The 15,872-nt window shown below is 42.0% G+C and overlaps 1 protein-coding gene across 5 annotated transcripts in view; it reads right to left on the bottom strand.

Annotated features, from left to right (window-relative positions):
* The window catches only part of EML6 (EMAP like 6), a 281,421-nt gene that overhangs the window by 37,493 nt on the left and 228,056 nt on the right, over positions 1-15,872 (bottom strand). For all 5 annotated transcript variants that reach the window (XR_008417847.1, XM_053890698.1, XM_053890697.1 and 2 more), the window contains exons 27-28: positions 7,742-7,943; positions 7,509-7,635 (exon numbers count right to left, since the gene is read on the bottom strand). Coding sequence is in view for 4 of the 5 variants with exons in the window: in XM_053890698.1 (XP_053746673.1) it covers positions 7,509-7,635; positions 7,742-7,943 (329 nt within the window). In the remaining variant the exon portion in view is untranslated. The remainder of the gene's footprint in view (positions 1-7,508; positions 7,636-7,741; positions 7,944-15,872) is intronic.

Here is a 15,872-nt window from a genome sequence, read left to right as displayed (position 1 = left end):
TCCTGTGCTGTGCCCTCTACAGCTGGCCTTCAGGGACGACATCTATAGACTCTTTTGCCCTTCAGCCTCTGATAGGCTTCAGCTGAAGACAGGCATCAGTGGAAGATGAGAGGGTCAGAGGAGAATGCAGTTGGGGAATTTATCCCCCCCCCCCCAGAGACCTCCTTGCTGGGACTCAGACTGGTTACCTTCAACCTTTCCCTTCAGGTCTCAGCTCCTGTAAGTAGTCTGCTCCTACAGCTAATGTTCCCCACATTTGGCAACAGCTTCCCCCCTGGCCCCTTCAGACCCAAGGGTGGTGATGGCTTCCAGCCATTGCTATTTCTGAGGTGCTACTCCATCCCTGTTGTATCTTAATCCTGCCCACACCTTTGTTACTAGTCCTTTCACTAAACTCTCCCCACATTACTTCCTTTTCAGAGTGCTTTATCTCCTGCTGGGGACACAACCAACAGAGGGCTTGGGTCAAACCTAAAAGACTTAGGTTCTACCTCTCACTGTCCACTAATTCTAAGAAATTCTAAGATACCAGCTGCCCTGCATTTTTACATTCTTTGAAGCTAGAGAGCTAGAACCAAGAATCAAAACCAGAAAAGGAAAAGAAGCTTTCTCATCTTTTAGACAACATGCTACCCAATATAATGTTTAGAAATACAGTATATAATATGAGGAAAAGATAGCATGACAAAGCTCCTATTAAAACAAGGCAAAAAGAGAGTCTCTCTCTCTCTCTCAAAAATAAAGATAAACATTAAAAAAATTTTTAACAAATTTTTTAATGTTTATTTTTATTTTTGAGAGAGACAGAGGGCAAATGGGGGAGGGACAGAGAGAGAGGGAGACACAGAAAAAGAAGCAGGCTCCAGTTTCTGAGCTGTCAGCACAGAGCCCAACACAGGGCTTGAACCCACAAACTGCAAGATCATGAACCAGGTTGAAGTCAGAAGCTTAACCGACTGAGCCACCCGGGCGTCCCAACATTAAAAAATTTTTTAAATAACATAACATAAATAAAATAAAATAAAATAAAATAAAATAAAATAAAATAAAATATCAGTATACCTGATGACCTTTAAAAAAGTGTTTTCTTTTTCTGTTTTAGGTCTGCAATAATTTAAGCAACCTCCAGTAGTTATGGGGAACTAATGCGCCCTCACAGAAACCAGATTCCCCATAACTACTGGAGGTTGCTTGAAAATCAATGATAATCATGGGACCTCTTGACGATTTCAGAAGTACATGATAGTGTTGTGGAAAGGCCACATACACCAACCCAAAGAAAGGTCTGCTAAAGACCACACAGTCACAATTTAAACATTAAACAATGGCAACAATAACAGACCATCAGAATCAGCTGAACCTAAAAAGGGTATACTATTGCTTCAAGAGACAAATAATAAGTATGCTTTTAAAAGGGAATACATACCAACAGTGAACAATTAGCTGGTGCTCAGTTTATCATCAAAAAAATGAGGAAAGAATGAAAAATAATTAAATGATTTTTAAAAAGAAAACAGTTATTTTCTTTAATTGATATGATAATTAATTATGAAGTTTAACTACTTGATACTTTGAGAACTCAAGTAGTTACCATTCTGAGATGTCCAAAGTATTTTTCTTGCTAAGGTGTGCTATGAAATGCCAAATCTTAGGCCAGAAGGTAAATGGTAAAAATGGAATTAGATGGACCTGAAGCTTGGGCCATCTGAGAGATGTCTCTAAAAACTGGCCATCCCCTACCCTGTCTGACTGTGTGCACGGGTCATGGTCATCTGGGGAGTGCCAAGCACAGAGCAAGAGTTTTTGCAAGAGTTGGGGTGGGTAGGGAGGGAATTCAGGGGAGGGTGGGAGGATTCAATTCTCCCATGGGAATGACTAAGGAGTTTCTGGCCTGGGAGAATTCTTACCCCATAGGGGCATCATTTACATTCCAGGAGGCATTTGAGAGGCTTGGGGAAGCTGGTTCTCTTAGAGGACATTGTGTCACTTCCTACTTTATGTTTTCACTTGGTGTATCTTTTGTCATCACCAACACAAGCTTTACATCCTCCGATTGTTGATATCTTCCAACATTTGTATTGCTGTCGAGCTGTGCAAGAACACGCGCATGGCAAGGGCAGGAGTCTGTGACCATCTCAGCCAGCAAAGGATTATATGGACATGGACCAGTGACTACTACATATTGTGTCTCACTCTCTCTCTTTCCAAATGGCAATTAAACAAACCAACAAACTATCCTCGTTCTGTCCTCTCTTCACCACTGTCTATTTGGTATGTGATGGTGGTCAACACTATCATTAGTCACAGGACTATGAAGAGCTTTATCCCAACCTGGATGAGAAGACTTCACAACTCCCTAAGATTCTGGACGTGAGGCTGGATACAGTAACTGACCAAGACTCTTTGTGGAGGGGCTAACTGCATTTTCAATCATTCATGTAGATAGTTTAAACTGGAACTTTTTTTAAAGTTTATTTTTATTTATTTTGATAGAGTACACGTACTCCAGGCGACAGGCAGAGAAAGAGGGAGACAGAGAGAATCTCAAGCAGGCTCTGCACTGTTAACACAGAGCCCTATGAGGAGCTTGATCCTACAAACTGTGAGATTATGACCTGAGCTGAAATCAAGAATCCAAACTCTTAACAGACTGAACCACTCAGGCACCCCTAAATTAGAGCATTTCAAGAGTGTGCATATGAAAAAAAAAAAGGTGGAGCGGAGTAGACGTGTGTTCTTTTGGGTCTATCCAGAAATCAAGTTTTGTTAGCCACCTTGGACTTTTACTTCTGGTGGAGGTGATTACACCGCTACTCTACAGGTGGCATGTGACTAATTACGAACAGTCAATAAAAGGCTCATATTTTATAGGTCACCGGTGACTGCTTCAAGGGTGGTCACGTGACCCGCCAGAGCCAGCAGCACATCATAAAACATTTGTGAGGACTTATCAGATGCAGTTCTTTTGAGCCGCAGACACTTGTAAGGTCCAGGCACTGTAGTCATTTTGCTGCCTGAATTGCAATAACCTAGAGGAAGCAGAACTGAAATATGGAGAGAGAACAGAGAGAATAGCAAGATGAGTTTCTATATCAAGTGACACCTAAAGTTACTCTATCCATGGATTTCAGGTGTCTCAGCCAATAGGTTCCTTTTGCTGAGGCCAGTTTGTGTTGGGAGCTCCCTGAAACTAAAAGTCCTACCTTATAAATTAAAAAAAAAATGACATATAAACTTGGTGTGTCCTTGGTAAAGTGGTGAAAGAAACTTCTTAATTTTATAGGCAACTCTAGTAACCTGGTGCTGAGGAAATTTCAGGGATGTGTCGCCTGATGAGTTCAGAAGAAGTCTTTTTTACTGAAGTAAGAACCCAGTGTTTGGGTACTATCCCTTGTGCTGTGACAGTGGTAGGCATTTTATATGCTAAATTGCTCTAAAAAACTACGTTTCCCCCCTCCTGTTTTTCCTTTTCTGAAAAAGAACTGGCATTTCAAGTACTTATTAAGTAATAATTTAAGTTTGCGGATGGACGCGACAGCTGTAATGTTGAGAAAACATGGCCAAGTAGGAATGAGGTCAAAAGTTGAAAGCTGTGTCAGGGTAGAGGTGGGAACTTGAGAGACATGAGAGGTTTGGAAAGGTTGCTCTAGACCAGAATTGGAAACAGCAGGGGAAGAAGGAAAGCACTATGGGGCAGGCCTGAGAGTCCAGATAAGGCCTAAAGCATTGGTTCCCCGCACTGGAAAAGATTCCACGGCTTTCCTCAGCCACATGCCACACATGGGCAGCTGACCAGCAGGATTACCCAAGGGTTCAGCCAAGTTGGGCACTGGCTAGCCAAGTGTGGCTAGGGGAAAGAGGCAAGGGTGCTAGAGCAAAGTTGAAGTGGGTGACCAGGGTACACACCCACAAGGGATTACATACTTGGTAGGTAAAACTCAGTATTCTTTTGAGAGCAATTACACACTTCTCTCCACTTTCCCACTTCTCAGAAGAATTGAACTAAAGATCTTATGACTTCTGAAAAATAACAACTCGTGTGTGTGTAGACATTGTATAAAGAACAATCCAAAGCCTCACAGCTATTTTAAAATCAAATAACTGAGTCTAATTAGAAACAATTTAGGACTATCTGAAATGTTAGGAATTAGAAACGCATTTGCTTAAAAAATAACCGATGCATAATGTACAGCTGTCTGCAAGGCACTGTTTTCAATATGATGGATCCTGTGCTCGTCGCATGGTTCTAAAGAGGAAAAGGATTTAAACCGGGAGTAGAACTTTCTGAAACACTGGTACGAGGCAAAGTAAGTCCGTGCGTTGAGTGGTTGTTCCAAGCTCACTTCTCTTGCAATCCTCAAGTGTTTGTCTCCTGTTAGTCTTACTGGGACTCGTCTTGGCCCAGGTGTTTAGAAAAGGCACACAGGTATACGTAGGTATCGTCAGGTACACACAGGAGGGAACAATGAAGGACAGGTCAAGAAAAGCCTCTGTCTCTCCACGCAGGAGGGTGTCAAGTAGTCAAAGGTTAGAGTGTCAGGGTTGACAGTCCTGAATACTATCAGGGAAAAGCCAGGTGCTGCCTGACCCCATACTCCTGTGGTCTGAAAGACCCCAGCATTTCTGTCCCTGCCTCTCTCTTCAGCCTGGGATGCTGGAATCCACAGATCCCATTTCTTTTCCCAGGTGAGGACTCAGGTGAGGTGTCTTCCCAGCTTACTGCCAAGAGCCCTGCCTACCCTACCTTCCTTCTCTCATCCTGCTTTCTCACAAAGTCTCTGAACACCCACCTTGTCTGTACCCCCTTCCCTCTTCTGCAGTTCAGATGCTGTCTACCATCCTATCTCTGAGGTTCAAGTTCCCCTAAAATTACTGAGGAGGACTGGTGGAGACTGACGATTCTTGGTTCTGATTAGGATTTGCCTCCAAGGAGGCTGTGGATTCAGACACCAGTTGCTGCTCCTTCCCCGCTCACCCCTTCCTGCTGTGGTCGAGCTTTGCTCCCAGCATGCTGTGCAGCTGGCACCCTGCTCTCTGGTTACAGCCCACTCTAGGAACTGAAGCTATCAAGGCCTTTAAGTTATCAAAGATGTTGCTTTCTGTAAAGAAGGCTTGATTATTCCTCCAGACCCTATATTTATCTCAAAAAATGTTTTGTTCGCTACATGTTTTCTTCACTACACCCTAGTGTGAATTATTTTTTAAAATGCCAACAGAGTACTGAAAGGCCTACCCCTGTATCTCTTAATACCATGCAGCATTTAGTTTTCTTTTGTATATATAAGAAAGTCAATCCTGTGGATGCTAATATATGTACAGCAAGTTCCCCAACTGATGTGATGAGGTCGCTTCAGAATTCTGGAGTTTAAGACTGAAAATTCTTAGGGTCCTCTGTACCTTCACCTCTCATAACTTTTCCTAAGCTCAACAGGTTTGAGATCTTTACAGACCTACCCAAAGAGACATCACAACACAGAAAGGTTAAGATGACCCTCAGTTTAGGTCAGAAACCAGCTGCAGTGTTTGGAATTGTGAATTTGCTTAGATAGATAGATAGATTTATTTGCATTTTAAACAACTTTTATTGAGATATAATTTACATGCCATGAAAACCACCCACTATAAGTATATAATTCAGTTTTGATTTTTTTTTTTTAGTAAGTAAAAGGTTGTACAATCATGACTATAATTTTAGAATATTCCCATCACCCCAAAAAGAAACTTGGTACCCATTAGCTGTCACTCCCCATCAATGCCCTCTGGCAGCCAGGGACTTTGCTTAGATTTCTAAATCTTAGTGGCTGGCCTAAGTCTCAGCATGACGAAGCACTGGCTTGTGCAAATCAGCCAGAAACAACCTTGGAATAATAGCCAAGTCAACTCATTTCATAATGTTATGTGACACTGGAGAGGTTGGGTAATTTTTTTTCAAAAGAATGTTTAATTTAGGGCAAATGTTTTTAAGAGTTCATTATTTAAGGGGGAGGCTTATTTAGGCACTAACATGTATATGGGTTTTTTTTCTTTACTCTTAAAATTAGGTCCTTTAAAATTATTTCATCTTTGTGACCACTAAAAAACTATGTTGCAAGCAAGATAAACTGTAATTTATAGACTACTGCAAAAAAATTTTTCAATAATTTTTTTTCATCAAAAGAGAATTCTGAACCTTCGTAGTGACATCTAACAAAGATGCTAGGGACGAGTTAGGGAATTTTGCATCAGAGTCCCTCTTTGTGCCTGTAGCACACCCACTTTTTATCTAGCTGATTTATTCATTTGTTTATTTATGTACTTTTGAAAGCGAGCGAGCGAGAGAGAGAGAGATGAGTGGGGAAGGGGCAGAGAGAGAGAGAGAGGGAGACACAGAATCTGAAGCAGTCTCCAGGCTCTGAGCAGTCAGCACAGAGCCCGATGTGAAGATGGAACTCAGCCACGAGATCCTGACCTGAGCCAAAGTCAGATGCTTAACTGACCAAGCCACCCAGGTGCCCCTATCAAGCTTATTTTAACATGTGGCACTGAACTGAGGCAAGAGGAAGAAATATTTTACTTCTTTATATTTATATTCCTACATACTAGTAAAAAGTGATAGAATAAATTTTTGAAATAATTACTATTAGGAAGAAAGCCATGCTGAATGCAAAAAAAACCAAAACCAAAAACAAAAAAAAAAAACCACAACAAAACAAAACAACAACAACAAAAAACAACCTGAATCTCATTTCTTATAGTGGATCCAGGGTACCTGTGAACAACCAATCCATGGCAAAACATCTTTGGGATCCATGAAATTCTCTTCAGATGTGAGAGTTTTTACTGAGTATTTATCCTTTCTAGTATGAATATGGTAAATTAAATAACTGTAGAAACGATGAGCTTTTTTCCAAAAAAAGCCTAAATATTTGGCTATTTCTCTTATTGATACTCACAATAACATATCAAAAAGGCCTAAAATAACATCTGAAACCTTCTTTCTGTATAAGAATCCCAAGGCAGCCAAATCAAATTGGTTAGGTCTGGAGTCACCAAACCCACCTGAACAAATTGGGGCAGGTGAAAACACAGTATGAGATGGTACCACCAAGTGACCCCGTGTAATGCACAGACTCTGGTTCGAACAGAGGGTTATTTCTCAGGACCCACAGACATTCCTTCTGGACCTTAGAAGCCCACCCTCCCTCTCTGATCAGCACGTCTCCTGTTGGCCATCACATTTCAGACAGTGCATAGGCTACCCTGACATCCTCTCTGGGCAAGGATAAGCCTGGTCCAATCAAACCTCATGTCTATTCAAGTCATTTTCCACAACCAACTTCTGCAAAGTGTAACCCACCCTTTGCCACTTATCGAGGGCCATGGATGATTTTCAGCAGCTTAACTCTGTATGCAGGTTAACACTCTGCACATAGACACAAAAGACTAGCTTAAGTAACAACTCTGAGGGCAAAGAAAATGAACTCTTGTTGAAATCAGGTATAATAAATGCAAACCTGGTGACACCATACCTTTCTTCCACTGAAACTTCTTTCAGCTGCTGGTGAGGTTTGGTGCCTTCCATCTCCCTGATGCTCACAGCATAGATCTTGGTGGTGTAATCAATGGCCTTCTCTCTGGCAACGTCACTGTCATAGCCTCAAACAACGGAAAGAGATGGGCATGGGGTTGGTCGGCAGTGGCACGGGGTTGGGGGTGGGGTGGGATGTGTGGAAGAGGCAGGCGGCACATGGGGCTCACTCACCTCCGTCCTCTTCGGCATCGGTGTCCGACTCCTCGCTGTCCACCAGCTTGCTCTCCTGGGTCCCCACAAACTCCCTCGTCCAGATCATCAAGGCTGTGTCAGCACCACCAACTGTGAGCAGCACAGAGTCGTTGTGCAGCCACCTCACGTTGGTGACGTGTGCGCTGTGCCCCACATACTTCTTGAATCTTGCATGCTGGCCCTGTAAAGCCCAGGAACTGGTGACTACCCCAACCAGTCTCATGACTCCTGTCTCCAGACTATTTCATCCATATTATTTTCCAGAGCGGCTTCTAGTGGATACCAATTAAGCAGTTCATCCAAGCAGCAGTTTTCCTCCCGTTCTTTAGAGGGTAAGCTCCATGAGGGCAGGAACTAGGTCCCTTTTTTTTTTTTTTTTTTTTTTTTTATAAAACATTACCTGGCTCATCATGGGTCCTCAGTAGGTGGTTTGTGAGGAAACAAATGAAATGTTAGATTACAGAACCTATTTCTGGGAACCTAACGAAATAGAAGCAGCTTGATTCTGTTTCTCTCAAATATGAAATGTACATTCTCCATAGGTCTCCTGTGTAAACTCCTGATGGTGAGTCTGGCTGACATTTGACATCACAAGTGTCTTCCCAGTAATCCCCACAGCCCCACAGTTGTACCACAGCCCAGGCTAAGACAGAAGAGCAAGGGACTTCTTCTAATTCTGGGGCCTCAAGTAAGATTTAAAACAAACACAACAGTTGCTGCCACAGATGTTTGAAACAAATTTGGACACTGGAAACACAAATAATTGGTTTTAAAACAAAGTGAGCTACTTTTCTTTTTAAAAAATTTTTAATGTTTATTTTTGAGAGAGAGCGAGTGCACGTGCACGTGAGCAGGGGAGAGGCAGAGAGAGAAGGAAGGAGACACAGAATCCAAGCAGGCTCTAGGCTCTGAGCTGTCAGCACAGAGCCCGATATGGGGCTTGAACTCACAGACCAAGAGATCATGACCTGAGCTGACGTCAGACGCTTAACTGACTGAGCCATCCAGGTGCCCTAGTAAGCTTCTTTTCAACAAACCAAATAAAAGGTCCGGTTTATTAGTAATTATGGAAAGCTCTTCAGCACTGCACACAGGGCCATACAACTTTCATTCCAGGTGGGGAAGGATGAGGTGGAATAGCAGTTGGCTGCTCACACTGTGCAATCCTGATAAGTGGTGGGAAGCCGAAGCTGCCACCAGAAACCAGCTTCCATTTCTGGCTCATGAGCCATAGCCTGGCAAAAACAGCTCCAGTGAGAGCCATTTAAAGAGGGAGTTTTTTTTCCATCCTCTCAGCAACTCTTGGAGAATACCTTAAGCAATGTGGGTAGCCACATGTTCTTTCTGAGGTTGTGAGAGGGCCATCAGTGTCCCCACTGAAAACTTGACTCAATAACGGAAGAGACTTCCAGAGGGTTTTGGACTGGCATGCTAGGGAACCCGAAACCAGCACAGATACATGGCAGGAGACAGGTGCAGCAGAGTGCATGACTTTGAAATTCTCTTATTCAAGATCTCTCTGTATTTAGCAGACATCTACCTGACAGCAAAGTGGAAATGCCCACTCTGTCGCAGAGTAGTGAGTGTAGAAAGGTTAGGGAAGCAAATAGGCAGGCCATATTTTCAGGAAGCCCTCCAGAGCCACTAGTTTGCTAGAAAATAGGCAGAGCAAAATAAGGATTTCCAAGGGAAACCACTATGTGACTATGTGAGATCCAGAAGGCATGGAAACAAAGAGGACAGTCATAGTGGCTGCAGCCATGTGTCCTGCTGGTCTTCCAGCTGGAAGCAGGAACCTACCCATTATATGTACTACAAACACAAGCTGGTTTCTTGAGGAGGAGAAAGTAAAAGAGCCTGAAAAATGCCTCTCCATGCCCTGACTTATTTAAAGCATTACAGGATTTCTAGACAGGGTGGAAGAAGAAATCCAAAAACAAAAGTTCAGAGAAAAATTATTCTAAGTTGATCATAATCAGGTTGTGAAGGAAAAGAAAGGAACAGAGGAGAAAGAGGAAAAAATTCTGAGTCACTGAAGCTATTTAACAAAGCTGGGATTCTTGCAGCAGAGGGGGATTCAAGATTCTCAGAATAGGAACAAGATAACTGCTGGGTAGAACAATAAAGGGAATTTGCAGTTACTAGAAGTTTCTAGGAAACCAGCTGCTCCGCCACGAGAAAAAGGCCAGCAGGGATGTTTGGTGGCTCCCTTAGGACCTGTGGAAGGAGTCTCGTGAAGACATGACACAGATGGTCAGATGAGCTGTCCTTCTGGGTCATCATGTCAAACCATGCATTTCTGTAATACTCATAGAGATTCACTACCACAACTTTCCTCTTCCACTGAGTCATGAAAGAACAGAGAATGTCTCCACAAGGCTGGGTGTTAACTGCTGTTAGGTGAGAAATTCCTGAGAGTTTGATGGAAACCTATGTATCCTCTCCCACATTCACAACGTTTTGCATAGTTTCTCTGTCTGTAACATTTAACAGAGAGAAGGTTCCTCTCTGAAGAACCATTGTCCAGAGTCTTTGACTTTCTGGGGAGGAGACGTGAGAACTTGAGGGTGGGTTTTAGAAATGTAAATGGCATGGTCGTATTTTAACCTCTTTGGTATAGTGGAGAGTCACAGCTTTGCAAGGGAAGGGAGGCTATGGGAGTAATGGGCCAGGTGTCCAAGGATGGAACTGGGTCTTGTGATACATAATTTAAGGTACTAGAAAAATGGGCGGGCTCTGGGAAGGAGAGTCTATTTTATGGAGGCTGGCAATAATGTGATTATCAAGGGACTAATGACCTCATTGAGAAGATTTTAAACTGAAAAGAACACCTTTTTGTCATTGAGAGAATACTGCCTGGAAGAGAGACAGAGTAACTCCTAGCAAAGGAGAATAGGGAAAAGGGTCAAGAAGAAGATATGACATTAGAGTCTAACAAATGCAACCTGAATTTTGGGCAAAGAGGTTGCTGTGTGGTGTTGAGATCTCATAAGTATCATTAAGACTTGATGACATAGAACTCAATGTTAGAACACTACAGTGGGATGGTGTCTTAAAGTGGTAAGTCTGTCCTAACAAAATATCACATTCTGGGAGGCTTAAACAACAGAAACTCATTTCTCACAGTTTTGGGAAGAGGCTGGAAAGTATAAGACCAATTTGGCTCCTGGTGAGAGCTCTCTTCCTGGCCTAGACATACCATGCATGAGCACATAGAAAGTGTGCTTATGGCCTTTCCTCAGTGTGCATGGAGACAGAATATGAGCTTTTTGGTGTCTCTGCTTCTTCTTCTTCTTTTTTTAATGTTTATTTATTTTTGAGAGAGAGAGACAGAGTACAAGCAGGGGAGGGGCAGAGAGAGAGAGAGAGAGGGAGACACAGAATCTGAAGAGGCTCCAGGCTCTGTCAGCACAGAACCTGATGCAGGGCTTGAACTCACAAACTGTGAGGTCATGACCTGAGCCAAAGTCAGATGCTCAACTGACTGAGCCATCCAGGCGCCCCTCTTTGGTGTCTCTTCTTAGAAGGACACTAATTCTATCAGATCAGAGTCCCACCCTGTGACCTCATTTAACCTTAATTATTTCCATAAATGCCCTCTCTACATATACAGTCACATTGGATGATAGGGCTTCGATACATGAATTTTGGTGGGGAAACATTCGGTCTACAACAGACGGTGAGCTCTGTCCAACAGATTCAAAGCATTGGAGGAGGAGGACTACAAAGCTAGAACTATTCATCAGCCTGGGTCCATGTATTTGGGAGCAAAAGTGTGCCAGAAAAATCAGGTTAAGAGGAGAAAGAGAAGTGACACTGTCAAAGTTGTTTACATTGACCAGTGGTTTTCAAATGCTTTTAAATTATGAAACTCTTTCTTGCATCAAATCTTACATAGAACTCAAGAATAACAAGAAACAATCCAACTTATTATAGTGGATAAAGGATTTGTATGAACACTTCACAAATGCCCAGTAAGGAAACAAAGAAATGTTTAGTGTCATTAGTCATCAGGGAAACATAAATTACAAACACAGTGAGATCCCTGGGACAGCTAAATTTTGCAAGTGTGACAATACTGAATGTTGGTACCTGGAACTCTCTTACATTCATTATGAGAATATAAAATGATACAACCACTTTGGAAAGAGGTCTGGTGGTTTCTTAAAAAGTTAAACATGCATTTTCCCCTACGACCCAGAAATTCCACTCTTATGTATTTACATAAGAAGGAGAAAACATGTCTACAAGATTTGTCCAAAAAATGTTGATAGCAGCTTTCTTACAACGAAACACTGGAAAAGCATATGCCCTTTGACAGCCATGCGGGTACACAAACTCTGTTCTATCCATACAATGGACTTCTGCTCAGCTATAAAAAGGAACAGACTATTATTAGGAAGAATCTCAGAAACATTATCTGCGTGAAAAGAAGCCAGACCCAAAACAGTACCTACTTGATCATTTATATGAAGTTCTAGAACAGGTAAAACTTATCTATTATGGAAAACAATGGAATAGTCTTTTCATGTGAGAATGATGGGGGGTGGGGGCATTGACCCAGAAGTTAGCATGAGGAAACTTCCTGGGGTGATGATAGTGATCTATATCTTGAATCTGTATCTTGACAGGTGTTCGGATTATGTAGGTGTATTTGTTTGTCAACGTTCATCAAAAGGAACCTTAAAAAAAAACTGTGTAATTCAACTATATGTAAATTTTACTTAAAAATCACCATAAGCACATTGCGCTAATGGTGTGGAGCCTCCTTAGGATTCTTTCTCCTTCTCTCTCTGCCCCTCCCCTGCTCTCTCTTTCTCTCAAAATAAATAAACTTAAAAACACCATAAGCAAATGTTGAACTACAGGTAATGATAGGCATGCTGAAACATTTAGGGGTAAGTATCCTTATATCAACAATTTACTTTGTTTAAAAAAATTTTTTTTTTAATTTTAATGTTTATTTTAGAGAGAGACAGAGTGCCAGCTGGGGAGGTGCAGAGAGAGAGGGAGTCACAGAACCAGAAGCAGGCTCCAGGCTCTGGGCTGTCAGCACAGGGCCTGATGCAGGACTCAAACTTATGAACTACAAGATCAAGACCTGAGTTGAAGTCGGCCACTTAACTGACTGAGCCACCCAGGTGCCCCTAAAAAACATTTTTTTAAAAATGTTTATTTATTTGAGAGACAGAGACAGAGTGTGAGTGACGGAGGGGCAGCGGGAGGGGAACAATGAATCCAAAGCAGTCTCCAGGCTCTGAGCTGTCAGTACAGAGCTCGATGTGGGGCTTTAACTGGTCAACTTGAGATCATGACCTGAATCAAAGTTGGATGCTTAACCGAGCCACCCAGGCACCCCTACAATTTACTTTGAATTATATATAGAATCAGGGCGCCTGGGTGGCTCAGTCAGTTAAGCTTCCGACTTCAGCTCAGGTCATGATCTCGTGGTTTGTGGGTTCGAGCCCCACAATGGGCTCTGTGCTGACAGCTCAGAGCCTGAAGCCTGCTTCAGATTCTGTGTCTCCCTCTCCTTATGCCCCTCCCCTACTTGTGCTCTATCTCCCTCTCTCAAAAATAAATAAACATTTAAAAAAAATTTTAAGTTTGAATATGTATAGAATCTATGAATTCTTTATAGAACTCCAGGAGTTCACTGTATCATTTTTTGCCTAATCTGTATGCTTGAAAATTTTCATAACAAAATGTTGGGAAAATAAATCTTATACGGAAACTCAATGTATAAAATATAAAATGCAGAATGGCTCTGGGGTAGTAGGGGTGGGGTCCCAGATCCCCTTCAGTTGGCCCCTACTTTGTTTGTTGAAGTTGTCCTTGAGGAGCCTCCTTGGAACTCTGGGAGTTGGAGGAACACAGCTTGAAATTTCTGCTATAGACAGCCTACCTGGGCAGGCTGGGGATGCAGATGATGAATTGCCAGGACCAACAACAAATGTAGCTCAGGAGCACGATGGAGTTGTACCATGGGGATTTTAGCTACTTAAAGATCTGCCACAACCCATCTACTAAAGCCAGGGTATCACTAACTTTTTGACTTGTCCTACGAGCAATCTCTTTCTAAAAAATGTAAAAGTAGGAAGGAAAAGTGCTACAGAGAACTGAACTGTGACCACACAGGAAGGGGGTGCTGATAAGTGATGGTGAATTGATGGGAAGGACAATGAAGGGAACACTGGATATACTCAGAAGCGTATCTTAGAAAAACTACCAAAATCATACCCTGACAGGATGTTTACAAATGAAGAATTAAAGAGGAAGGCATTTAAGGAAACTAAAGTTGCTGCTGAGGGAACTGGTGTGTTCAACGTCTTAAGCGCACAAATGATGGAGGAGCGGATAACCAAGGATGAATGCAGAAGTCTTACACAGAAAACTAATAGTTTCAGGAATGCTAAAGTCAAAAACTAAGATAACCGTAAAGGAATTCAAAGATACAGGGAGGACTAGAAAAAAAATAGGCAAAAGTTAGAACACATCTTAGATCACATGATTTAATACAAACGGAAAGGAGATTTACTTATCTCCTCTGTAAAGAGAATGCTCTTCAAACCAGAAAGGGCAAAAAAGAACTATGTGCTTGAGTGCAGGTTCTTTTAACATGACCACACAAGTAAAGTCAGGAACAGCTGAGGAGTTTAGAAGCCAGGAGAGGTGGCCTCAAACACAAAAAGGTTCCTGTATTCAAAAGGGAAAACAAGCAGACTCTGGCAAATATTGATTCATGAGTTGATGCAATCCCTGGAAAATTCTAGGGTGAATTATTACACAAAAGGTCAATAAGCACTTGGAAAAGGAAGTAATGATCACTAGACAGCAACAACGGTTCAGTGTGAAATACGTGTCTTTTACCGATTGGTTTATTAAAAGGGGAGATTTGCTTGCTTGCTTTCAGCAAGATATCTGCCAAATCATTAATGATGTGTTATCCGGAGTAGGATAGAAACGTGAGCTCCAAGATAGCACAGTCGGGTAAATGTAAATGTCTGATCCTGACTGAAGAACTAGAACTCAATGTGTACATTAATAAACAGAATAACTGAATAGGGCTCCTGACGGTGATGTTTGGTTGTCCTTGTCTTTTTTTATTTCCCATGATTTAAAACTTACACTTGTGAAATGAGAAGATGACATGATGCTGGAAGGGAAAGTAAACATTTTGAAAAGGTACTTAAAACGTGTTGACAGGTTAGAACAAGGAGGTGAAGTAAGATAAATCTTATTTGGTACAAATATAAAGTTCTGTGCTCAAATTTAGAGTATCAATTGTGTAAGGACAAGATGAGGGATAAGCTGAACATTTCTTTGGAATGAAATCTAGGATTCAGTTGCATAGTGTGGCAGCCCAAAGAGTTGGTGCTATTTTAGTTTGATTTAATACAAATACAAAACAAGAAGGTAAAATTCCCCCTGACCCTGAACTCGTCAGATTACATCTGAGATGGTGAATTCCATCTCAGAGGAGACAGTTTAGAATGGAATTGATAACATGGAGTGTGCCTAGAGGGAGGGGCAGCAGGAAACCATGTCCTGTGGGAAATGGCTGAAGAACTGGACACGTTTAGGCTGGAGAAACAGATTTCAGGGAGTCGAGGACTATCTTGCTCCATATGAAGGCTGTTCAGCTGTATATAAAGCTAAACGTTTTAATAACTGAACTATTTAAAAATGAATTGGGCTGCTTTGTGAGGTAGTAAGACCTTCCTCTCTCCAAGGAAGTACCTATTGGAAGGCATTGGCCCAAGATGTTGTAAAGAAATTCTTCCTCTGCAGTTTGTGAGATGTTGGATTTGATGACCAGTGAAGGCCTTTCAAGGAGGAATTCTATACCATGAGACTCTGACACCTAGTAGTAAACAGTGTCATAAAGGTTTTTAGATAGCATAAATAACAATGGTGATGTAGATAACATTATTGATTGCTTATATTTAAAAATCCACTTGGAGGGGCACCTTAACTGCCTCAGTAGGTTAAGCTTCTGACTCTTGGTTTCATCTTAGGTCATGATCTCATGGTTCGTGAGTTCGAACCCTGTATTGGGCTCCATGCTGACAGTGCAGAGCCTTCTTGGGATTCTCTCTCTCTCTCTCTC

This window comes from Panthera pardus, unplaced genomic scaffold, assembly GCF_024362965.1.
Source record: "Panthera pardus isolate Hobbes unplaced genomic scaffold, ASM2436296v1 HiC_scaffold_25, whole genome shotgun sequence".
Lineage (NCBI taxonomy): Eukaryota > Metazoa > Chordata > Mammalia > Carnivora > Felidae > Panthera > Panthera pardus.
This window is presented reverse-complemented; position numbering and strand designations above follow the sequence as displayed.